Raw genomic sequence first — 24,569 nt, 5'->3', positions numbered from 1 at the left:
CATCCTGATTTAACAGAAAAAGAGGGCCGGGCACAGTGACTCACACCTGTAATCTCAGCACACTGGGAGGCCAAGGCGGGTGGATCACCTGAGGTCAGGCGTTCGAGACTAGCCTGACCAACATAGTGAAACCCCGTCTCTACTAAAAATACAAAAAATTAGCCAGGCATGGTAGTGCATGCCTGTCATCCTAGCTACTCCGGAGGCTGAGGCAGGAGAATCACTTGAACCTGGCAGGCGGAGGTTGCAGTGAGCCAGAATTGCACCACTGCCCTCCAGCCTGGGTGACAGAGCAAGACTCTGTCTCAAAAAAAAAAAAGAGAAAACCTTTGTTGATGTGCCGCAGCTTAACTGCTAAGCACAACATGAAATGGCCCGTGTGTGTCCTCGGTGTGGGTCCCCCCAGCCTCTGCACCTGCCTCCCAGGAGGACCCGGTACTCACGGAAGTCTACAGCTGCAAATGTGCTGGATGGCTAGAGCGGTTAGGGAGGCGCGGTTTTCAAAACTGCGTGGAAACCTTCCTCTGCCTCTGCACACCATATGCGGGGGGAATGTGGAGCAGGTGGACACTGACAGGTCACCAGGTCTGACCCCCGCCCTGGAGATGGGGTGCCTCTCACCCACCTGCAAACCCCACCTCTTGGGTCCACATCTGGAGATCCCCCGTCTGCCTGGCCTGCTTGTCTTCAGGGTCTGAGTTCGGGGAGGGATTTAGTGATTCCCTGACTTGGGACCCACGTTCACCCCAGAAAAGGCCAGCCTGCACCCTCAGACCCAGGACCAGAAGCACAGGGCCGGGTTCCAATGCCTGAGGAACCTGTGGAGACTTGAGAGCAAGTCCCCCGGGTGGAGACAAAGCGGTGACATGAGATGTTGCTCAGTCTCCTGGCCCTACTGCTTCACCGAGTCTGAACCGATATCATTCACTGGCTCTCGATGTGGGGTCCTGGGTCACCCATGTAGCCCCTCGGGTGGACAGACTGACCTTTCCCCACCCACTCACCCCAGCTCCCTGGGCCAGCCCAGCTGTGCTCTCATGGGACTGAGGCCCAGACTGTATAGGAAAGAGTGGGTTGATGGGCTGGTGTCATTGGTGTCACAGATGACGGGGGCCACAGCCTTGGGCCTTCCTTGTGCTGCCCTCTTTCCTGTCCCCGGTTGATGTAAGTGTCTCCGAGCCTGGCTGGGTGCTTCCCTCAGTTACTAGCAAGGTCCTTGCTGCCCCTAGGAGGCGGTCCCTCTGGGATGAGGGATACGGCAAGGGAGTGCTCCCTGCATGCCGCCCTGCCTTGCAGACTCTTCCCTGGTGGCCTGGCTCCCATCACAGTGTCCTCACAGCACTGGGGGAGGTGGGCTTGGCTGGCGGGCTGGGCTAGGGTCAGTGGATGTGGAGCTGTCCACCCTCCCCTGTGGCATCAGCTGGAGGCCAGGTGCCCGGGCTCCCCCCACCCCTCCTGCACAGTCAGACGCTCATAACTGCATTTGTCCTCAGCCTGCCTGGCAAGGGGACGAGGCTCCCAGCGGGGCTCCTGGATGTGGCCCTTCTCCCACCCTAACAGGACGGAGAGGGTCCATGCTCGAGAGCACATAGGCTGTTTGGGACTTCAATGAGCTGGGTCAACTGGGGTCCACTCAGACCCTCAACCCCACCTGCCCCAGACCTCTGATCAGTAGAATTGAAAGGCATCTGAAATCAGAGCTGTACATCCTGGTCTAGGGGCTTGATGGGCCGGTGCCATGAGAGAAGTGGCTCAGGCTGCCCACCCTCAGACCCCTGCACACCCACACCGAGGCTGGGGAGGAAGGAGACTGTGCCAGTCACCTGGGCCTCGGGTGAGGTCTGCAGACCTCAGCTCTGCAGACACTGTGGCTTTGCCCATTTCTCAGCACTCTGCATTTATGACCTTTCTGGCCAGATGTAGCAGGTGCTTTCCTGTCCCTTCGTATCCTCCCTCCATCCTTCCCTCTTTTTCTCACTCCTTTCCTCCCTCCCTCCTTTCCTCAGGAACTTTGAGGGGCCCCTGAGTGCCCTGCCCAGGGACAGGAGGTGAAGGTCTGGGGTTTCAGATGCCAGCACTTCCCCTTTGGCCTGCAGGGCATCTCCGGAGTGAATGGGTGGCAGCCACCTGGGCTCCCATTGGAGGGTGGAGCTCCCCCCAACTGCAGAGCTAGGTCCCGGAGAGGGGAAACCCTGAAGGGTCCCTGCAGGTGTCCAGGCAGCTGATGGCCAGGGTCTGACACCCCTTCACCCTCAAAGCCATCACCTTCATACCACTTTTGCCACCGTTGCTGCCTTCAAAATCTCTCAGCCAGGAAATGAGGATGGAATGGAGTTTGCCCCTGCACAGCCTCCTGTGAGTCCAAACCCTCTGCTACATGAGATGCAGGTTGTGTGTGCACAGGGCTGGCCTGCGTCACCCCAGCTTCTTACCAGCACGGCACAGCCACGTAAAGGCCCTAGGATAGGAGGAGGGAGCTCCCGTCTTAGGGAGATCAAAGGTCTCACCTCACCCTCCTTTTTAAAAATTTTAAATTTTATTTTTCCGTAAGTTATTGGGGCACAGGGGGTATTTGGTTACATGAGTAAGTTCTTTAGTGGTGATTTGTGAGATGCTGGTGCACCCATCACCTGAGCAGTGTACACTCCACTATGTATGTTGCTTTTCATCCCTCGCCCCCTCCCACTCTTCCCCGCAAGGCCCCAAAGTCCATTGTGTTATTCTTGTACCTTTGCATCCTCATAGCTTAGCTCTCACATATCAGTGAGAACATGCAATGTTTGGTTTTCCATTCCTGAGTTACTTCAGTTAGAATAATAATCTCCAGTTTCATCCAGGTTATTGCAAATGCTGCTAATTCATTCCTTTTTATGGCTGTGTAGTATTCTGTCATATATATATCACAGTTTCTTGATCCGCTTGTTGATTGATGGTCATTTGGGCTGGTTCCACGATTTTGCAATTGTGAATTGTGCTGCTACACCTGTGTGTGTATCTTTTTCAAATAATGACTTCTTTTCCTCTGGGTAGATACCCAGTAATGGGATTGCTGGATCAGATGGTAACCCTCCTTTTGTAAATTAATCTCAGCTTTGCCCTTACTTGCTAGACCACGTTGGACAAGTCACGTAACTTTTCCAAACCTCAGTATTCCTGTCTACCCAAGGCGGCGAGGGCCAGCTCCCTGAAGCGGGGCTATGAGCAGTTAATGGGGTCATAAACGCACCTTGCCTATAAATTGCAAGGGCACCAGAGTGTCCGTTCCTTCCCTTCCCTTTATCCTCCTCGTTGGACCTCACTTTACCTTTTTCTCCAGATGGTGACGTTTCTAGGTGAGAAGCCTGGAAGCTAGGCGTGGCCTTTGAACAGAGCGAATTCAGACTCTCTGAGGCCCTAAAGCTTGTGGGGTCAGTCCTGGCTCTCAGCACTTCCTGCTTCACACAGTTAGGAAGACTTGGGAGCAATCACCCTGGCTGAGAAACCCTGCAGTGGCCTTGTGGGGGTCTCTCCAGTTCTGGGACTGAGACAGCAGCGGCCTGCGCTGAGCAGCTGGGAACCGGGTCCCTGGCACTGGTTCTGCAGGACCCGAGGCTCCTGCCCGCACGTAGCTTACCCTTGCTTGAGAGCTGGCCTGGTCCTAGCAACTTCCGTCCATGTCAGTGTGCAGGAGACACCGGGGTGGTCTTCTAGTCCCAAATGCCATCTGTCCCTGTGGGGGCACAGAGGCCTGGGTGTGGGGCATGGGGCTCAGGAGGTGGCCACCTAAAGTCGGACCTTGTCTCTGCCCTCACTGGCTGGCTGCGTCATTTTGAGAAGTTCTCGTTATTTCTGTAGTCTTCTGCCTGGTCATCAGAAACAGGGTGATGCCACCTGTGTCCTCAGGGCTGCAGAGAGGGTCCGCCGAGCTGAGAGACCAAGGGAGGTGGCCCGGGCCTGCCGTGGTGGTGGGAGGTCTGGCCAGGCTCAGGGCAGAATGCCTGGGGAACGGGAGAGGCATAGAGCCTCCAGAATTGAGACTCCAGGATGGGAGGTGTGGATGCCCACGTTCTCAGGGATGGAGGACTTCTGAGTATGTGGCCAGTCTCTTAGAAGTTGGGTTTGGTGACAATTGGGAATGCGTCGCTGGTCCCTTTGCGGGCCGGTCAGTCCTCATTGTGTGTCAAGTGCCCCCTCTGTTCCGGGATCCAAGCAGGTGTTTGCCCCGCATCCCACCCCAGCATCTGCCCGGTGCACTAGGTGCCCAGGTTGAATGTGCCCACGGTCGACTCGAGGGGCTGCCTCTCCCATGTGCAGCCAGCCTTAGAGCCTTGCCTTGGGGTCTGGGCACTGAGTGGGCAGCTCCCATCCCATGGGCACAGCAGTGGCCAGGAGGAGGACCAGAACATCACTGCCTCGCCCCACCCCCCTTCCAGGGTCAGGCTGAGGCTCCTGTCCCCACTGCAGGGATGTGGGCTCACTGTCCAGCATCATTTGGGACACATGAGGCCAGGGCGGGAGCTTCGGGACCCTCATATCGCAGCCTTGTGTGGTAAGGATCGGGCCAGAGTGCCTTCTGCAGGGTCCACTGGGGAAGGAGAGTGGGTGCTGGATTCAGAAGCCAGTGAGGACCAGGGACAGGGGTGGCAGGTTCCAGCCTGGAACCCAGTCTCCTGCCTCACAGCCCCACTCACGACTTCAATCTTGCCCTAGAGCGTGACCTCACAACCCTCATACGAGTGTTTGGTCCACTAGCCTGACAGCCCCAGAATGGGCTAGGGTAGGAAGAGGGGCCTCTGGTGGAGGAGCAAAGTGAGCTGAGTGGGAGGAGAGAGCCGTCGTCCCCACAGGCTGTGGAAGACACGGGGCAGCTCAGCTCAGCTCAGCTCAGCATAGGCAGAAGGTCTGGAGTGAAGGCCCCCACTATGTGTGGCCCCTCCCATGGCAACATATTTACTGCAGGGCTTGGGGAAAGCCCCTGAGATGGGGCTCTGCCTCCTGCACTTGCACAGGTATTGGTGTCCAAGGAGGCCAAACAGAATCCTCTGCTCACAGGAGAAAACCAGGGGTGGGCTTTGTGCAGCCACAGCCGTGAGTCTTCCTGGTTAAGAGCTGCCCTCTAAAGTGGCTGAAAGTTGTTAATGAATGCAGGCTCCTGTGCCTGCGTTCTTGGGAATGGATTTGAAATTATGCTCAGGTCTTCTACTTGCTTGATGGCACATGTGATGTGTGGCCTCTCCCTGCTTTGTCCACAAGGGATGCCCGGCAGGGGAAGATTCCCTCCAAGTCTAGGTTCTCCTTGGACCCTACGCTGTGCCAGCAGGAGAGTGTGTGGCTGGGTGAACAGCTGCTTTGCCTGGGAGAAGATGGGAACTGAGCTCAGGGTAGATAATGGTAGGCACTGAGTCCTTGGCCAGGAGCCCAGAGGAGCACTCCCAGGGCCCAGGAAAGCCAAGACTCCTCATTGGAACCCCAATGGTAGCATGCTAGCTCCCCTGCTGCTTGGGTTAGGTGAGAAACCAGGGACAAAAGCGCTTCCCTGAAGGGATGGGGAAGATGGCGTGCCAGGCACATGTTCTGTGGGCACAGGGATGGAAGTTCTGAGCTGTAATTCACTGGGGAATATCCAAGAAGAGAGGAACCTGGACTGGAATAAAAATGAAGACAGGCCACCAGGGCCCTGTTAGGGCTTGATTCATTATCCCTCTCTGAACCGCAGCATCCTCATACCTGAAATGAGCTAAGGATGAGAGCCTTCACCTGGAATTGCCATAGAAATGAGGGCCGCCATGTGTATGGCACAGGAAGGAGTCACTCCAGGTAGCTGCTGAAGATGGAGATGGTGATGGTGATGATGATGATGATAATGATGATGGTGGTGGTGGTGGTCGCTGTCATGGTGTGATTAGGGTGATGGTAATGATAACAAGGATGAGGAAAATGAGGATGAGGGTGGGGGTAGTGATAATTATGATGATGGTAATGGTGATGATAGTGGTAATGATAATTGTGATAATGTGATAGTGATGATTACAATTGATGATGTTGGTGATGGTGATGATCATGGTTGTGTTTATGGTAATGTGATGATGGTAATCACAGTGATAATGAAAATGATGGTGATGATGATGATGAGATGGTAGTGGTGGTGATGTTGGTGATGGTGAGGATACTGGTGGTGGTTATGATGATGGTGATGGTAATAATTGTGATGATGATGGTGATAATATGATGATGGTAGTGGTGGTGATGATGTATGATGGTGAGGATGATGATGGTGATGATGGCCATGTTGATGTGATGGTGAAGATGGTTAGCATGATGGTGTGATGATGATGGTGAGGATAATGGTGGTGATGGTGGTGGTTAGGATGATGTCATAATGATAGTGATGGTGGTGGTGGTGATGATGGTGGTGATGATAGTGATGGTGGTGGTTATGATGATATGATGGTGGTGGTGATGGTGGTGGTGGTAATGATGGTGATGATAATGATGGTGGTAGTGATGGTGATGGTGAGATGGCGATGATAATGGTGGTGGTTGTGATGTGATGGTGATGGTGGTGGTGATGATAGTGATGTGGTTATGATGATGTGATGATGATGGTGGTAGTGATGATGATGATGATAGTGATGGTAGTGATGGTGGTGATGATGGTGATAATGATGGTGATGATGACAGTGGTGGTGATGATGGTAATGGTGATGATAATGGTGGTGGTTATAATGATGTGATGGTGATGGTGGTAGTGATGATGGTGATGGTGGTGAGATGGTGATGATGTGGTGGTTATGATGATGTGATGGTGGTGATGATAGTGATGGTGGTGGTTATGATATGATTGTGATGATGGTGGTAGTGATGATGATGATAATGATGGTGGTGATGATGGTGACAATGATGGTGATGATGACGGTGGTGGTGATGATGGTGATGATAATGGTGGTGGTTATAATGATGTGATGGTGATGGTGGTGGTGATGATGGTGATGATGGTGATGATGGTGATGGTAGTGATGATGGTGATGATGGTGAGATGGTGATGATGTGGTGGTTATGATGTGATGGTGATGGTGATGGTGATGATGGTGATGGTGAGATGGTGATGATGTGGTGGTTATGATGATGTGATAGTGATGGTGATGATGGTGGTGATGATGGTGATGATGGTGAGATGGTGATGATGTGGTGGTTATGATGATGTGATGGTGATGGTAGTGGTGGTGGTTGTGATGATGGTGGTGATGATAGTGATGGTGGTGGTTATGATATGATTGTGATGATGGTGGTAGTGATGATGATGATAGTGATGGTAGTGATGATGGTGGTGATGATGGTGACAATAATGGTGATGATAATGGTGGTGGTTATAATGATGTGATGGTGATGTTGATGGTGATGGTGGTGGTGGTGGTGGTGGTGGTGGTGGTGGTGGTGATGACGATGGTAATGGTAGTGAAGGTGATGATAGGGAGAGCTGACTGAGCTGAGCTGGATGAGAGGAAACTGAAGCACAGGATTCTACCCATGATGGGAAGGATGCCAGTGCTGCACAGGGAGGTGACCTGAGTGGGGCACATTCTGCAGGCGTCGTCTTGAGCAGAGGCTCCTGCCTGTTCATAGGAGCGTCCCAGGAACTAAGCAAGGATGAGTATGTAGATTGAGGGTGCCTGGCCTGGGAGGGGTGTGTGTGACCGGAAGCTTGAGTGGGTCTCCAGATGATGCTGAGGTTTATAATGAGCATGGGACACCTGGGAGCAAGGTGGGCCTCCCAATCTATCACCAGGAACCAGCTGGGTGGTGCTGGACCCCTGGTTCTACCCCAGGAATGGAAAGGGTAGAGGCGAGGAGGTCTCTTGGGAGGAAGATGTGCTAGGAGTGCCAGTAGGTAGGGCCTGGTAACTGATGGAGGTTTCTCACACCAGAGGATGCTGGATCTGCCCTGAGCACAGCAGGGTGACTGTGGGGGGCGGCGGCTCCTGTGGAGGGAGCGACTCTGGACCTGGAGACAGGAGTGCCAGGCAGGCGGGCAGCGGGAAGACTTTTCAGCCCAGCCTCCTGGGGCCCTGGGGGCCTTAGGAACGCTCTCCCAAGAGGGAGCGTCAGGGCTGAGCAGCCTCCAGGCTCAGCGCAGTGCCCTGTGAGACCTTCTCTCCTGCTCCGCCCTGGCCCTCCCTGGGTTGCAGGAGACAGAGGCAGGGGACCTGGCCCCTCCGGATGCCCAGCTACAGGCCAGAAGACAATGGTGCTCGGTCGGGTGCTGTGCTTTGGTTACCTGGGACCAGCATGTAATTACTGCATGAGGCTGCAGTGACCCAGCAGGTTCCCTTACCTCCGAGGGACTAAGATAGCCAGAGTTTGCTAGAATCCCCCAAGCCCAACAGGGAGCTGCTTTTACCACTGAACAGGCAGGATCAAGGGACAGAGGGAGACTAAGTTACATCTTTTAGACACCCCACACCGTGTGCTCCTCCAAATGCCTACATCCGGACTCCCATGTCTCAGGGCCGGGATCCAGCAGTGGGACCCCAGAGGAGCTGATGCCTGCCTTGGCTGGGGTCAGAGGGAGGTCTTGCGAGCTTTCCTGGCCCTACAGCAAGTGCCTCCTGGGCTCCCTTCCGCAGCCTCGGGGTGGAGCCCATCTGGGCTCTACAGGCCCCGTGCATGGCCAGGGCTGTGCCCCTACCTGTGAGAGACCCTTCCAGCCTGGCACTGCAGCAGGCTCAGGCACCAACTGTGCCTCCTGCTCTACTGACCAGCCCAGTGCTGCCTGGTAACTGGGACCAGAGCCATGTTCCTCAGACCTAAGTAATGTGGCAGTGCCTTTTTTTTTTTTTTTTTTTGCGACCAAGGCCCACTCTGTCCCCCAGGCTGGAGTGCAGTGGCATGATCTCGGCTCACTGCAACCTCTGCTTCCCAGATTCAAGTGATTCCCTTGTCTCGGCCTCCTGAGTAGCTGGGATGCACCACCATGCCCAGCTAATTTTTGTATTTTTAGTAGAGGCGAGGTTTCACCATGTTAGCCAGGCTGGTCTCGAACTTCTGACCTCAGGTGATCCACTTGCCTTGGCCTCCCGAAGTGCTGGGATTACAGGTGTGAGCCACTGCACCCTGCTGACAATGCCCTTTTTTTTTTTTTTTTTTTTTTGAGATGGAGTCTCGTTCTGCGTTCTGTCACCCAGGCTGGAGTGCAGTGGCGCAATCTGGGCTCACTGCAAGCTCTGCCTCCTGGGTTCACGCCATTCTTCTGCCCCAGCCTCCCGAGTAGTTGGGACTACAGGCACCCGCCACCACGCCCAGCTAATTTTTGTGTGTGTGTGTATTTTTAGTAGAGACGGGGTTTTACTGTGTTAGCCAGGATGGTCTCGATCTCCTGACCTCTTGATCCACCCGCCTCAGCCTCCCAAAGTGCTGGGATTACAGGTGTGAGCCACCGTGCCCGGCCGACAATGCCTTTTAAGGGAAAGATCCACTCTCCTGTTGACCTCCGTTGTTCTGATTACAATGTTGCAGGACTATGAACACACAGGAAGCTGGGAGCCCTCACCAGGTGGTAAAACTGTAATAAACCAAATGAACTGAGGCCCATTTACAAAGTCAACACAAAACGGCAAAACCAATAAAAATTAAAGTTGCAGCACGGGTTTTGCAGGGCAGATGCTTCTCGGTGACAGGGCAGTGGCAGCGAGCCCCAGGGTGGAGAGATCTGCCTGCTGGCCCACCTGCCGTGTGTATACATTTCCCCGCGATCCGTTCAGTGAGCTCTGCTCTCACATACTGAAGGATGTGTCACATGAAGGCATCTTAATAATCGCGTGGCTCTGTTTGTTGTCATCACACCTTGTGTTTAGCCCAGAGCTGTCCTGGGAGGCACTTTTTGAGCGGGTTCCTGATAACTCGCCTAAGATGTCTCCTTCGGGTGAAGACAAGCTTTGCCTTGCAGCGTGAGTAAGCGGGGCTTTAAATAGGAATAATCCAATTATTGCAGCAACTGCGAACAGAAGAAATGTTCACTGCATATTTACTGCTGCACTTACTCCTAATAAACTGCTCTGAGACGGGGAGCGGGAAGGCGGGAAGCACGCAGAGTGTGGCCCTGGGTGCAGCACCCACAGCCCCGGAGAGCAGCTCGCCTGCACCAGTGACACAGCGAGCTCGTGCCTCTTCTTCCTGTTGGAATTTACACGGGGTATTGGGAGTGGCTGGGCCTTTGCTGGATGTGAATGTCTGCATGAACGTGCACATGGGTACATGCACACACCATACACACACACACACACACACACCCCACCTCACACACGTGGGCCCCCCGGACGGCGTTTGGAAATAAGTGTCCCTCCGGATCACGCAGAACGTACCTGCACTCTGACATTGCCATTGAAAACACAGCCTGTGAAGAAAAGGTGGGTGGCCAGAATTCTTAGGCCACTGAGCGCTGTCCCCAGGAGGCGATGGCCCAAGGCTGTATCCCCCAGACAAGCATGCTTCTGATTGGCCACAGAAGACTTGGAAGGCACCACATGTCTCACTGTGGTTTGCAGTCCTGATGTCATAAAAGACAGCCAGGGCCAAGGCTAAATGTTCTCCCAGCCTCCATGGTTGTGTTAAGTCTGAGAAAAGATAGACCCAGGACCTCCCAGTGCTGGTCAGAGGTGCCTCCACACTGACCATCTGCAGGAGGCACCGGTGGGCTCTCCCTCCCTCGGGATGCAGTGCCCCCAGAGAGCAGCTCCAGCTCTTACATCTCACAGCTGGGCAGCCACCGAGGGCTGCTCAGGGGCATGTGCTGTGCTGCTGGGGTGGGGGGGTGAGGGCCATGGGAGGTCTCTTGTGTGGTCACGCCCAGCTCGAGCCCCCCATCCGAGGTGGATCCAAGGAGCAGGGGCCACTACCCTTCACCCTTCCCAAGCATGGGTGACCTCCCTGCACCTCCTGCCCAAAGAAAGGCCTGTGAGTGCCCCTGCCAGGCCACTGCACCCTCTAGAAACAGGAGCGGGTGACAGGGCAAGAAAGGAGAGCCCAGAGGCCCCTCCCCTGTGGGCGTCTTGGCCTGCACAAAAGAGGGCATATTCTCCCCAGAAAAATGGACATTTGTAAGCTGCTTCAGTTTTTTTTTTTTTTTTTTAAACAAGGCAGAATACAAAATCACTTTACAACAGTCATCCCCTTCTGCGGACTGTGTCCTTGTGTCACAGGTTTCTTTTGTTGAAGGCTCTTAGAAGTTTCCCACCAAATACAGTGTGGCCCTCAGATCCCCCCACCCCGGGCTGTGTCTGCAGCAGCCCCTGTCTCACTGGGGTCCCGGGGTCTGTGTCCGCCACAGCCCCTCTCTCACTGGGGCCCCGGGGTCACAGTAGCACTGACTGAGGTCCAGAGAGGCTGTCGAGGCGGGAGAGGAAGGCCTGGCTCCCAGAAAGCAGACGGTGCTCAGCAGGAACAGATGTGTCCTTCTCCACTTCTCCGAGCGGGTTTCTCCCTGTCCAAGATTCTCCTTTCCTCTCCCCCAGCCCCTGCCGGCCTGCTCTGCCCTGGGAGCTCTAGTCACACCCGGGTACGCCGTCCCTGGCGAGATGAGGCTCTCACAGCCTAGTGTCTGTGGATAGGCCGACGCCCACCCCACCCGCTAGCTTCCAGCTCCTTTCCTTGCACACCTGCCCTGGAACTGGAAGGTGACCTCTGCTGTCCCCAGCCCCCTCCTGTGTTCCTAGGGGCAGCTGTCTGGGGCACGAGTTACTTGTTCTGGGACATTGACTGATTCAATGAAAGGACGGTCTCAGGAACCAGCAGCCCTTTGACCAAAGCCAGCACAGTATTAAGGAGACTGGGGTCTGGGGGTGCCCTTTGGGTAGGAAAGGAGGGAAGCAGAAATGGGCCTGGGTTTCTTCTCCCTCGGGAAGGTGGGTTTTGGGTGGGGGTGCCGCTGTGACCTGCTTCTTGGTACATGTGAGTGTACATGTGGATGTGCATGTTTGCCTGTGGGCACCTGTGTGCACGCACTCCAGGGGCGGGGTTCGTCCGCCCGCAGGCTGGATGAGAGCTTGTCTGGCAGCTCCGAGATCATCTCAGGTTCTCAGGACACGCAGTAGCAAGAGCCGTCCCACTTCAGCAGTTCAGATGTTCGATCCCGTATAGCAAACGAGTTCAGATGTTCGATCCCGTATAGCAAATGAGTTCAGATGTTCGATCCCGTATAGCAAATGAGTTCAGATGTTCGATCCCGTATAGCAAATGAGTTCAGATGTCTGATCCCGTATGGCAAACAAATTCAAATGTCCGATCCCACACAACAGACACACCGTGCTGGATTTTGAGCGTACAGCTCCTCCCATGCCGTCTGCCCAGCTCTACTTCAGGCTGAGAACCCCACTTAGTTGTCTGCTTCTTGTCCCCCAAGTTCAGGCTGGGGAGGAGGGGATGGGCAGAGCCCTCTGGCTGTGACTAGAGGCACTGCCAGCTGTGGGAGGCCCGCAGCCCTTCATCCCGAGGGCCTGGTACGATGGATGTGTATGTGCCCCACATCGGTGGGTGCCCCAGGCGGCACACGGCTCGAGTGGGTGTCTCAGGACTGGCTGCTTCCATCCAGTAGAGGACATGGGGGCAGAGGGTAGAGGCCCCTGTCTGCAGAGATGACCTTTGCAGCCGGGCCTCGAGGGGCCTTCCACCCTCCCTCCGCCCTGCATCCGCGTCCTCCAGCTGTGTCTAGAGCTGTAGGTACAGGCGTGATGAGAGGAAGCTGGGTGGCAGCTCCTAGGGAGGGTTCTTCTCTGGGGCACTGGAGTGTGTCCCCACACTGAGGACATGGCACACCCTGCCCTGCACTGGTCCACCCAGGTGCTGTGGGCCGCCTGCCTGGGACCCTGCTTGCCTGCTGGGGTTCAGCACGACCCTTGCCTGCCTTTCCTGGAGTGCCCTTTCCTCCCAGGCCTTTGTGTAGACGGGATCTTTGAAGTCCGCTTTGACTTGGCCCCCGTCACCCAAACAGCCACACTGTTCTGACTTCAACTCCGTTCAAGGGTCGCCCAACCGTTTTTGGCAAGTTAGACTTTCAGCAAACTGATTGGAAGCCTGAACAAGGCTGTGCTGAGGACCTGTGGCCAGCCAGGCCCCGCCCACATCTCAGCCCTTTCCTCCCCATGCTGTTTGCAGGGTCACCAGGCCTGCTCCTCTCTGAGACTTCAAGGAGAGCCCAGCTCCTGCCCTGCCCTGGCTCCCTCCCTCCCCTGGAACCCAGTCCCAGCCTGCACTGGGCAGCGTCCTCTGCACTCCGCCCTCCTGGAGCCCGAGGTTTCTATGCTGCCACTGGCAAGGGTCTGGGTGCAGCAGCTGCATCATCCCAGGGGGTGGGGGACCGTGGAGCGGGAGCTGGCCTCTGTCTGGGGAGGCAGTTTGAATGTGCACACAGAGGGGACCTGGAGTGGTGGAAGGAGCCAAGCCCCCCGTAGACCTGGAGACTCATTGCCAGGGAGCCAGGTGGCCCCAGGGACGATACACATGTGTAGTTAGTGAGTCTGCAAGAGGGCACACAGTGGACTTGTGTGTATGTGCGTGTGTGCATTTGTGTGTGGACATGTGGCTGTGTGTGGTGTGTGTATGTGCCTGTGTCTACATGTGTGAATGGCGTATGTGTGTGTGATGGAGAGCATGGTGTGGGATGGAAGATGGGGCTCAGTGGTACCTTGGAGAAGTGTTTTCAGCTGGAGAAAGAGCACTGCTGGCCCAGGGCCTGGCTGGGCTGGGTCTCGGGGGCTGTGGGGTCCTACAGAGGCTCGAGATCCGTGAGACTCTAGATCCAGTCTGGACAAACCCCCTCTGATTTGCACTCCTGTGCCCCCTTTCCATCCTAGGCAGGGGCTCCCTGGCTCGCTTCTCCAGCCACGTCCTAAGCACCTGCTCCTACCGGCCCGGGGACAGGCACTGCGGACATAAACATGCATAAGACCCTGTGCCCTTTACCCAGCGTGCCCTTTACCTGTTGTGTGCTCAGGACCCCCCAGGTTAGCCCATGTGGATGGGCGATGACGTCTGTTTGCCCAGAGCCCAGGTTTCAGTCACCATCACTCATACTATCTCAGAAGCTCTGTCAACCCCAGGGACGCCCCTTCCCCTCCCTAAGAGCTATTGCAACATTGGGACCAGAGGAGAGGCCTCCTCACCCGTGCCCGGGTGAAAGGGAGTTGTGAAATGTGTGCTTGAAAGGACCCTTTGTCCCCAGGACATGGTGGCCCGGCACTGTGCCTCTGGCCGCCTCCAGCAGGAAGTGGGCTGGGGTGGGTGAGCCCAGCTCCTGCCGGCAAACAAAAGGTGTTGTGTGCTCAGGGCCGGCCCGCTGGTGCCCTCGGGAGGGCCAGGCCCAGGGATGGGGCAGGCCTGCTGCCTGCTTGTCCCTTTGTTCTGCAAATGCTGAGAGCAGGCAAGCCCACAAAGTGACCTGCATGCATGTACATGCGTGTTTACATGAGAGTGCACATGTGGGTGCATGTGAGGATACATATCTCTGTGCTTGCACATATGTGTGCATGCGCGTGCTGCACCTGTAGATACATGTTTGCAAACATGTGTTTACATGGGCATGTGTGTGCCTGTGTGTGTGCCTGCATGCCTCTGCATGTGGTGTGTGGTGTATACATGTGGGTGATGTGTACGTGTGTCTAGGGGGTACATATGTGTGTGGTGTATACATGTGGGTGATGTGTATGTGTGTCTGAGGGGTACGTATGTGTGTGGTGTATACATGTGGGTGATGTGTATGTGTGTCTGGGGGGTACATATGTGTGTGGTGTGTGGTGTATACATGTGGGTGATGTGTACGTGTGTCTGGGGGGTACGTATGTGTGTGGTGTGTGGCCAGGCATCACGGCTACAGCATAGGTGAGGCTGGAGCCCCCTTCACCAGCCTAAGGCTCCAGGCGCCCTGCCCTCCTTCCTTCTTCTCTTTCTGACCCTGAGTGCCACTGCATGTTACTACATCATGGCTGGCAGGGATGAGGGTCCTCTCCGTAGAGAGACAGTGGGCTGGGGCCTGGCACTGGAGCACGCGTGTGTCCCGGATACTGAAGGCTGACACATGGCCCCAGATCCCTCCCCTGTCCTCAGCCCCACAGTCCCAGTGAGCTCCGGTGGTTCCATCCTAGCCTGACCGAGAGGGCCCCAGCAACATAGCCTGTGGGTGCTGCCAGCCGAGCCCTGTGCCAGGTGGGTGCTTCTGCCTGTGCTGTCTCCACCCTCAGCGTCTTTCTCCTGGGACTTCCCAGCCCAGAGCACGAGCTTCAGGGTGGGTACAAGGTCCCAGCTGAGCTTGGCAGTGAAGGATTTGAGTCCAGGCCACCTCCTGTCCACCCTCTCACAGCCTGCCCTGCAGGCAGGTCAGGACCTGCCCTCAGATGCCACCCAACTGCCCTGGTTTTCTGGTCTGTGCCAGCCCCACTCCTGATGGCCCAGGTCCTGCCTTGTGCTGCAGAGAGGGCCAAACCTGGCCCGGGCAGACGCGGAAACGTCTTCCTGTTGCAGTTGAAGGGCTCACTTCACCTGAGACAGCCCAGTCTGGCTGTTAGGGCAGAACAGGACAGGCACTGGGAACCCCAGGGGGTTTCTGAGGCCCCGTTCAGCTCAGGATGAGAGCAGGAGCCACGCTGCACTGAAGGCCACCCTGGCGCTGTGGTGTGGGATGGATGGGAGCACACATGGGGATTTCTTTTAAGCCACACCAGAGCCTCTTCCTTTCATGTCCTTCAGTGTTGGTACCAGATCAACACACACACACACACACACACGCACGCGCACACACACACAATGCTTACTGTAATTTGTCCAGCTCTTTTCCCAGGCATTGCAAAGGGATTTCTGCTATTGGGGCGTGTGTGTTTCATCCTGTAGCTTCCTCGTGGGTTTAAGGTTCGTGTTCATGGGTGTCTGAGATTTTTCTACCATATTTACTGTCACCCAAAACGATGCATCCGGGATGGGAGACGCCGCTGCTGGCGGCTTTCTGCAGGAATAAGGAACAGACAAGAAAAGAGGCCCTGGGAAGACACATGACAGATTCCAGACCTCCCAGACCTGCCTCCCCTGCGATGACCCCAGGGCCCGCACCCCCGTGGGTTGAGGAGTGAGCTGTCCCTCAGGACCCTGTCCTTTGCTGCCCACTGCTCCTACAGGGACAGCCACTGCCTGCAGGCCAGAGGCATAATTGGCTGGCCCTGTGCAAAATGAAATGCAGGGCCCTTATTAAAAATTATTCAGAATTTCAAGACATGGGAACTGCAGAGCATTGTCCAAGCGGTGGCCCTCCTGCACCTGGGGCCGTGCGCAGCCGTCTGTTTGCATAGCCATGAAGCCAGCCGGCCGCGTGTCGGGAGGACCGTGTGTTAGCACACATGCGTGCACACATGTGCATTTGCAGAACGGTTTAGATAGTAGTCATTTCCCTCCTGTGGTGAGGAATCTCCGAAACTTTTTCAAGTTTTCAAGTAAACAAGTATCCTGGGGAACTACAGTTCTGGTTTATGCAAATTGAGGGTCCTGTGCTTTATTTAAAAAAAGGAAAAGAGGTGACGTGGAAGAGAAAACCCAGGAGAGAGGAGGAAGTCAAGGGTTCTGGAGCGTCGTGAGAGGGACCGGGGCTTCAGACAGGAGGTGGGGGCTGGGGGCCATGGGGGCCAGTCTTGCCCTGGGCCTGGGTGTCTGTGCAGCCTGGGCCTGGTGTGGGTGACAGAGAGTCCTTCCCCGCTCTGCAAGGCTGGCAGCTGAGGCAGCCCAGACCCTGGATTCTCTGCATCCTGGGGCCGCTGGACCCATCAAACACTGAGCCCCAGGAAGGAGGGACCCAAAAGGAAAGCAGGAAGGGGCTTCATAGGTAAATTGCCTGCATCCAACAAGATGAGTTCCAAGCCTCTGCTCAAAACAGTGAGGAGCCCGAGGAACTGTGAGTGGGCGAGGAAGGGGCGGAGAAGGCCAACCCTGGCCCTCCCAGCACTGGCACGAAGCGAGTCACGTGCAGTCCAACCACCTTGCACGTAGCGTGGGGTGCGTGGCGTTCACCAGCGAGTGCAGTGGGAATATGTGACAGCTTCATCCATTCTCCGAGAGCCTTGGACCCAAACTTTCAAACTTCTTTTTCGTGCAAGATGCAAAGTTCTCCCTGATCTCCAGCCATGGGGTTAAGGTTGGTATAGAATCCTGTGTATATAAAGGTACATGTTTATAACTTCACCTTGAACCAAAATACTGCCTGGCAGGTGTTTGGTGTCTGATCTGCATGCCTATGTTTTTCAGCAGGATGGCAGCCCCTGTTTGTAGGTCCAGTTTATATAAAAGTAATTACGTGTGCATTAGGAAGGACCTATTTTTCCCCAGTTTGAGAAATGACTAATCGTTCTTTTGAGATTCCTGCAGCGAAGGTTATGTTAATACAATATCAGCTTTTACTCTGCCGTGAAGTCCTTGTTTCTCAGGCTTTCCGGTAGAGAGTAATCTCCAGTCTGCCTAACCCTACAGCCACAAAATGGGGTGGCTTTCCAGGGAATAGAGAAAATGCAATTCTCTGTGGCATGGAAGTTGATGTGGGCGTCAGAGTCCTTGTGCTGGTGGGGGGCCAGTGCCCCCATCCGCCGGGCCCTCCCCTGCCCCCTGCCCTGTCCAGGGGTTATGACAAGACTCTTCCTTTCCTCTTGGAGCCTTGTCATGGCTGGTCACATCCTTTCACCTTGGAGCCTTGACATGGCTGCTGCTGGGCCAGCCCCAGGGGTCCGCCGGGCGTCTGCAGATGGGGGCCAGGGGCTGCTGTAAAATCCTCCAGTCAAGGATGGGGCATCGACTCCCCACCTCCTGCGTGGCCTCACACTCTGACTCCAAGTCTGGACCCCCTTGGTTCCCACCCTGTGCACAGGCCCGCCCTCGCTACATCTGAGGACAGTCTGACTGGGAACCCCTCCTCCTGCCTTTCCCTGCTCTCTAGTGGATTCCAGACGAGAGAGAGTGAGGCAGCCACGCTGCAGGAGGGGCCACGGCTCTGCTCCACGGACGTGTCTCCAGCTCTCTCGGTCACTGCTTACTGCTCCACGACTGGCCGATGGCAGAGCAGGACTTAGGGAGCAAGCACTAAACTGGGAGACCAGGAAGCTGGCGAAGCCCCTGGGCCCGGTGTCCCTGCCTGAGGGTCCCCGGGTGGAGCCATACCGGGCATTGCCTGAGGGCCCTCCCAGCCAGTGTCAGGACCCAGGTCCCCTCGGCAACACCGTCGCGATCCACGAGAGCAGCACGCTGACTGCCTCCCTCTTTTCTCCCGCAGCAAGAATTATCAAGACCAAGCAGTGGTGTGACATGCTTCCGTGTCTGGAGGGGGAAGGCTGCGACTTGCTAATCAACCGGTCAGGCTGGACGTGCACGCAGCCCGGCGGGAGGATAAAGACCACTACGGTACGTGGCCCTTGGCTTTCTCGTGTGTGTGCTGGGGAGGGGGCATGTGCGGGCCTCCGACGCCACCCTGGCTCCGAGGGGACGGGTGGCAGCTGCTCACCTTGTCCTCGTGCAGAGAAGCCAGGACCCCGCCTCCCTCTCTGGGGCTGAATTCCTGACCGTCTGTCCTGGGGCGGAGGGTCCATGAGTACATGGGGGCTGAGAGCTGGATAAAGAACCACCTGCAAGGCTGGTCAGCCCAGAAGTCAGATCACAGACCAGGCCCCGAAATCCATTGGTTAGAGCCATCTTGTTTCCGGGACTGATGTGCCCGTGACTCCTGGCTGGAGGAGGCGTCTGCCCCTCCTGAGGATGAACTTCTGATAACTCCCCCAGGGAGCAGGGAGCTTCTGCAGAGACGGAGCCGGGTGCGGGTTCCATCCAGGTGCGCTCCTTCCGTCCCTGGGCCTGGCCTAGTGGCTGCTCACACCAGAGACCCGGAGGGCCCTTCAGCTCCCCTTTGTCCCACTGAGTGGGGCATGCAGCGCCCCGCCCTCCTGAAGCCACAGCCGACCTGGGTCTCTAGAGCTGCTCTTCCCAAGGGCAGAAGCTTGGGGAGCGCGGGGTGGCCCTGGGCCTTTTCTGAAGGCAGCTCCTCCAGGCTCACCACGGATTCTGAGGCAGTTTCCCCTGCAGAGGGGCAGAGGAGGCGGGCAGAGGAGGGGAGCCCACGTGCATGGGGCTTGGGCCATTCATGTGTGGGGTGGCCTCGACTTCTCACTGGCGAGTGGTACCCCCTTATCCTGGCTCCTCCTGCTTTGAAGTTGGCATTGGAAGCTGAGGACATGAGTGGGTGAGGGTTTCCCTAACATGGATCTGGGCTCCGTGCTCTGAGAATGTTAAGTCAGGGAGATCTGTGGCTGGGCAGAAGGATCCGGAAAGCCCCTGGCATCCGAGCCCCCTCCAAGGATTGCACGGAGAGAGGGGGCTGCAGCCCCTCACACTGGGCTGCAGGGAAATCCTTCCTCTTGCTGCCTGAGCGGCCTCCAAGCGAGGGCTCGGCTGGGCTGTTCCGGCACTCGGTTCAAGAGGCCAATTTGGTGGAGTTGCTCCAAGGAGAACCACAGATCCCTGGGGTTCTAACAATTCGGGGCTGTCAGGGTCGTCTTCTGGGAGTCGCACAGCTTTCTGCTGCAGCCAGGATGTCAGTGAGATGGGCAAGGCAGCACGCCAGTCCCCCCATGGGTTTCTCAGGGGCCTCTTGCATTTGTGGAAGTTCATGCAGACTCAGCCTCGCTGGCAGCCCAGGGCCCCCTGGGAGTGCCTGCCTGGAATGTGGGCCTGCAGGAGGAGTGTGAGGCCGGGCACCGGTGCCAGCCTGAGGCATGCGGACAGGACAGGAGATGAGGGGTGTGGGTTGGTCTAAGCTGAGGTCCTGGGCTTGCCTGGTCAGGGTTTGTTTATCTGGCATTCAGTGCAGAAGCAGATGATTCTGTCCTGCACCCGTGAAATGCACAGTGCTCTACCATTTCCTACTGCTACCTGCCTGCAGAGGAGGCCTAGGCCCTCCTCTGTCCCTGCTCGTTGGGGTTCCCAGGCCTGCGCTACCTCCCTGAATCTCCAGCAACACAAACAGCAGGTGCATTCCATCCGCCTGTGGACCCCGGTCAGGCGCAGCCTTTCACGTCCTTCATAGAAGCTTCAACATAAGCAGCCGCCTCGCCCCGGATTTTGGAGGGATGGGTGTGAGAGCCACTCTGGGTCCCAGCTGCCAGTGACCCATCACTTCTCAGTCACCCTTTGATGAGCCCCTCCTCCTTGTGATTCGAGGCCCATGAGGCACCCAGGCCAAGTGTTCAGGCCGCACCCCTTCAGGAACGAACTCGGATGCACCTCTGTGAGTTGACTGCTCAGTTCACCAGGGTGGGAAGTCAGGAGTCCACAGACGCCATGAGAGCTGGCGGTGGATAAAGGTGTCGTCACTTCGACGCGGGCAGCCCTGCTGAGCCAGTGACAGGGCTGGAACCGGCCCAGCCCTTCCAGAGGCATCGAGATGCTTGGCAGGAACAGGATTGGGTCCTTACTTGGAGGCTGCTGGCATCGTCACATTTTGGTTTTTGGTAATTTATTGTGGTGAAATTCACATAACATAAAGTCCATTTTAAAGCGAGTAGCTCACTGGCATTGGACACACAGTGCTGTGCCACCACCCCTCTACCTGCTTCAGAGCATTTGCATCCCCCTGGAGGGATGCCCTTCGCCCACCGGGCAGCATTGGAGTCTTCAGATCTGCATGAAGGCTTCTCCTGGTGCAGCTCTGCAGCCACTTCTGCCCAGGGTCACCGTGGCAGACCTTCTGGCCCCGATAAGGGCAACGCTAATTAAAGTGATCAGTGAAGCCCCCCGCACGCAGGGTGCACGCTGGTAAGTGAGGGACACAGATGTGGCCTGTCCCCAGCTTGTCAGGCTGCCCGGAGAATGCCTTGTCAGACAGCTTCATGGTATCTTCCTTTCTTCACTGTTGGCCCAAACCCTGGACCCAGCCCTTCCCGCCTCCTGCATTCACCCAGAATGCATGTCTTCTCCTCTCTCCTCCTCCCGTTTAGTTCTTCAGTGCCTGAGTCATTCTCATGAAGTCTCATCAGGGACCCCTTCACCTACCCCAGAACCAGACGAGGGCCGCCCAACCAGCCTCCCGCGTCCGTCCAGGTCTGCCTGGCCAGCACGGCCTCTGTGTGTGCAGAGACGGGGAACCGAGGTGCTCTCTGTGTCAGCTCAGTCCAAGCCCACAGGGCCCACCACGGGAGACAGTGAGCCCCCCTTTGTTCTGGGGCATTTGAGACAGAGGCTGACCAGGCACCCGGGATATTCCAGAGGGGTTCGAGCCTTCCTGGCTTGGGGAACAGTAGCTGCACCTGTCCAGTGCTTGGTGTGCTCAGAGAGCCTGGTGGAGATGGCTGCGGACTCTCCTTCCCTTGGGCCTCGCAGGCCTGGGAGCTCAGTTTCACATGCTTGAATACTGCAGCTGGGCGAGCTGGAGTGACCGCTGGTGGCCAGGGAGACAGAAGTCCAGGGAGGTGGGATCGATTCTGCCTGGTCTGCTCAACGCAAAGGCCATACCTGGCTCAGTGTGAGACCCCGCGTGGCTTTCAGCTCAGGAAACTCAGATACTCTGATCTTCCCATCGTTAGGACACTTTGCAGGGGACCCCCCAAGCCTCTGCTGGTGGAAGCTGGGAGGGCACCTGCAGGGACCAGGGACATGGGCAGGTGGGAGTCTGACTGTACCAGGACACTCCATCATCCAGCATGGGAAGGACAGGTGCCCCCTCCCGGGCTGGTCACTCTCAGGGAGCCTGATTCTTCTGGAGAGTGAGGTCTCATAGGTGGAGGGGATGGCTCTGCTTTCCTGGGGGAGAGTGTGTGTCGGGGGCTTGAGGACCTGTCTCTCAGCCTTTGCCTCACGTTGCCATGGCGGGGGCACCTTGTATACATGGCCACGGGTGCCTGGGCTGGTGGATCTCGGTGAGTGACCGTGTGCTCACTCCAGGGGACCGGGGTGAGCCCTGTCGTCTTCCCAGATATCTCAGGAAAAGTCTGGGAACAACAGGAGAGCCGGCTCCTAATAGAATCGCTGGCCTGTGGTGACCTGTGTTCAAAGCTTTCTGAAAAGGTTAGTTGGGCTCTTGAACCAAACACCATAGAATTGGGAGCTACAATCCCAGTTGTGCGATTGCATCTGAGTTCTCTCATGGATGGTAAATTAGCACTACAGGAGATTTCACTCTTTACCATAAACTGGTTTTCTGAGAGATGATGGTGTTCTCATAACTTGGCTTTTAGAGACCCTGTGGATACTGAGTTGCTGCTAATTCCATCCTAATGGCCACGTTCTCGGATGAGAGCCCGCCTCCAGCCCAGCCCTGATGCAGGCAGCCACCCGCTCCCAGCCTGCCCAGCTATGTGCCAACATCGTGCCGAGCCCCCGTCACTCCCCAACCCCTTCCGTGCCGAGCCCCCGTCACTCCCCAACCCCTTCCTGTGTGGCCGTTGCTGTTTACTTGTCTGTGTGGGCCCACCAGAGTGTGGGTCGCCTAGCACCGGTGCTGGGCCTAAGGGTGCTGCTGCCCCGTGCCCTGGCAATGCCTGCGCCTCTGTGTGTGACACGTGGATTCAGGATTCGTGGATTAACCGAGTGTGGACCACAGGCACGTGCTGATGCTTCTGTTTCCAGGATCATTGCTTTTTTGGGGATGGAGTTTCGCTCCTGTCACCCAGGCTAGAGCACAAGGGCATAATCTCGGCTCACTGCAACCTCCACGTCCTGAGTTCAAGTGATTCTCCTGCCTCAGCCTCCAGAGTAGCTGGAATTATAGACGCCCACCACCACACCCAGCTAATGTCTGTATTTTTAGTACAAACGGGGTTTCACCATGTTGGCCAGGCTGGTCTCGAACTCCTGATCTCAGGTGATCCATCCGCTTCGGCCTCCCAAAGTGCTGGGATTACAGGCGTGAGCCACCGCGCCGGCCGGAGATCACTGCTTTTGAAAGTGCAGGTCGTCACCCCGTTAGTGGGTTGTGAAATTAATTTAATAGGTCATGACCAGCATTTAAAAGGAGGAAGGAATAGAATGAAAATGTGAGAGGGCATCTGTGTCAGGAGGGCGAGCGCCCGGTGACAAGGCCCGTGCCCGCGCACACACGGTCACATGGGAGAAGCCTTTCTCCTAGGTTGCTATGAAAGGCTGGAAATCCACGTCCTATGGGGACTCGAGAGAAACTGACCGCTGCAGTGCTTTTCCAGGCACTGCCTCTCAGCCAGCTCTGCCCTGTGGATGTCCACTTGCCCCAGGCGAGGGGACCCTGGGTGGGTGTTGCAGGTTCTCCTGAGGCGTGAGCAGCGCCCCTTCTTGGCTCCCCATTCTGGCTCCTGCTCCCTGGGGACAGGCCCAGAGCTGCTGTCCGCCCTCCTTCCCATTCCCCTGCTCTGCTCTGGCTTCCTCTGTCCTTGAGCTGGGCTCAGGCTCGCAGAGCTGGAGAAGGAGGGACAAGAAGGGCTCGTGGGGCCAAGGGGAGCAGACCAGGCCACAAGCAGGTCTTCTCTCCACAGATATTCCGTGGCTGGGGCTGCGGACCGCGCAAGCGACTGGCTTTTGGAAATATTCTCATCAGTGTTTGCTCAGTCACATTTTTGGAATGTTTATGTATCGCAAGATACTTGTCAGTGAGCTGTGCCATCTCCTAAATCGGAATCAGCCAGCTAGATGGAAATCCTGTTTGCACATTCACTATTGAGCACCACCTTCTAATTCTGTGCTGCATGAAATCACAGTTGTGGGGGTGAAAAAAATTCAGTGGGGTTTCTGTATGGTTCTGTTTGGGAACTTGTATTTCATGGAAACTCATTACGCTAAAAGCCCGTTTCCCCAACATGAGAGATTCGGAGGATGTGCAGACAGCAGCTGCCGCTGATCTCATGGGGGCTTGAATGTCTAAATTCCACCCTGGCCAGGCATCCCAGGAGTGTGGTGTAGTCGGGCCATCCCAGGGCCTCCATTGGACATGGACGGGAGAACACTGAGGTCTCCTTGGGGCCTGGCGGCCCGGCCAGCAGCCTGCCAAAATGCTGTGTCTTCTGTCATCTTGCCGTAAACTGCTGCTGACTTGGGCTGGGCAGCTTGTGCTGTCAGCCTGTCGGCGAGTTCTGGAGGTCAGTCTCACCACCGATCGATGATTCAGGTCACCTACACGCCCCTCTGGAAAAGGCTCTGTTCTCGTGGTTGGAGAGCTCTCCTGTTAGCATCTCCAGCAGTGCTAAGCATTGTCTATGGCAGCCTTGTTTGGGATTTAGGAGTCAGCTTGCTACGGGGAGGAGCCTTCTGGCTGGATGGCCCCTGTCCCAGTGGATGGCTTGCCTTCTCTAGGCCACCGAGGCCCTTGCCCCTGAGCTTCCTGCAAGCTCGGAGCCTGGAGGAGGGGCGCATCCCAGGAAAGGCACCTGTGCGGAAGCAAGCTCAAACTGTGAGGTCTCTTCATTCTCAGATTCTGAGAGCCTAATGTGTGTCAAACGTGGCCCCACTCACAGATCCGTGGGAAGAACAGGCTAGGACCCCTGCCTCCGAGCACCCCCAGTGTGAAGAGGGAGGCGTCGACACTGGGGTCCCGGCCTAGCCCTCCCGTGTCTGTACCAATCCGC

At 56.4% G+C, this 24,569-nt stretch overlaps 1 protein-coding gene across 3 annotated transcripts in view; it reads left to right on the top strand.

Annotated features, from left to right (window-relative positions):
• The window catches only part of FAM19A5 (family with sequence similarity 19 member A5, C-C motif chemokine like), a 347,289-nt gene that overhangs the window by 195,204 nt on the left and 127,516 nt on the right, over positions 1-24,569 (top strand). For all 3 annotated transcript variants that reach the window (XM_025399346.1, XM_025399345.1, XM_025399347.1), the window contains exon 3: positions 18,266-18,393. In XM_025399346.1, coding sequence (XP_025255131.1) covers positions 18,266-18,393 — 128 coding nt within the window. The remainder of the gene's footprint in view (positions 1-18,265; positions 18,394-24,569) is intronic.

This window comes from Theropithecus gelada, chromosome 10, assembly GCF_003255815.1.
Source record: "Theropithecus gelada isolate Dixy chromosome 10, Tgel_1.0, whole genome shotgun sequence".
In the NCBI taxonomy this organism is placed as follows: Eukaryota; Metazoa; Chordata; class Mammalia; order Primates; family Cercopithecidae; genus Theropithecus; species Theropithecus gelada.
The sequence above is the reverse complement of the archived record's forward strand: the minus strand, read 5'-3'. Positions and strand labels throughout refer to the sequence as shown.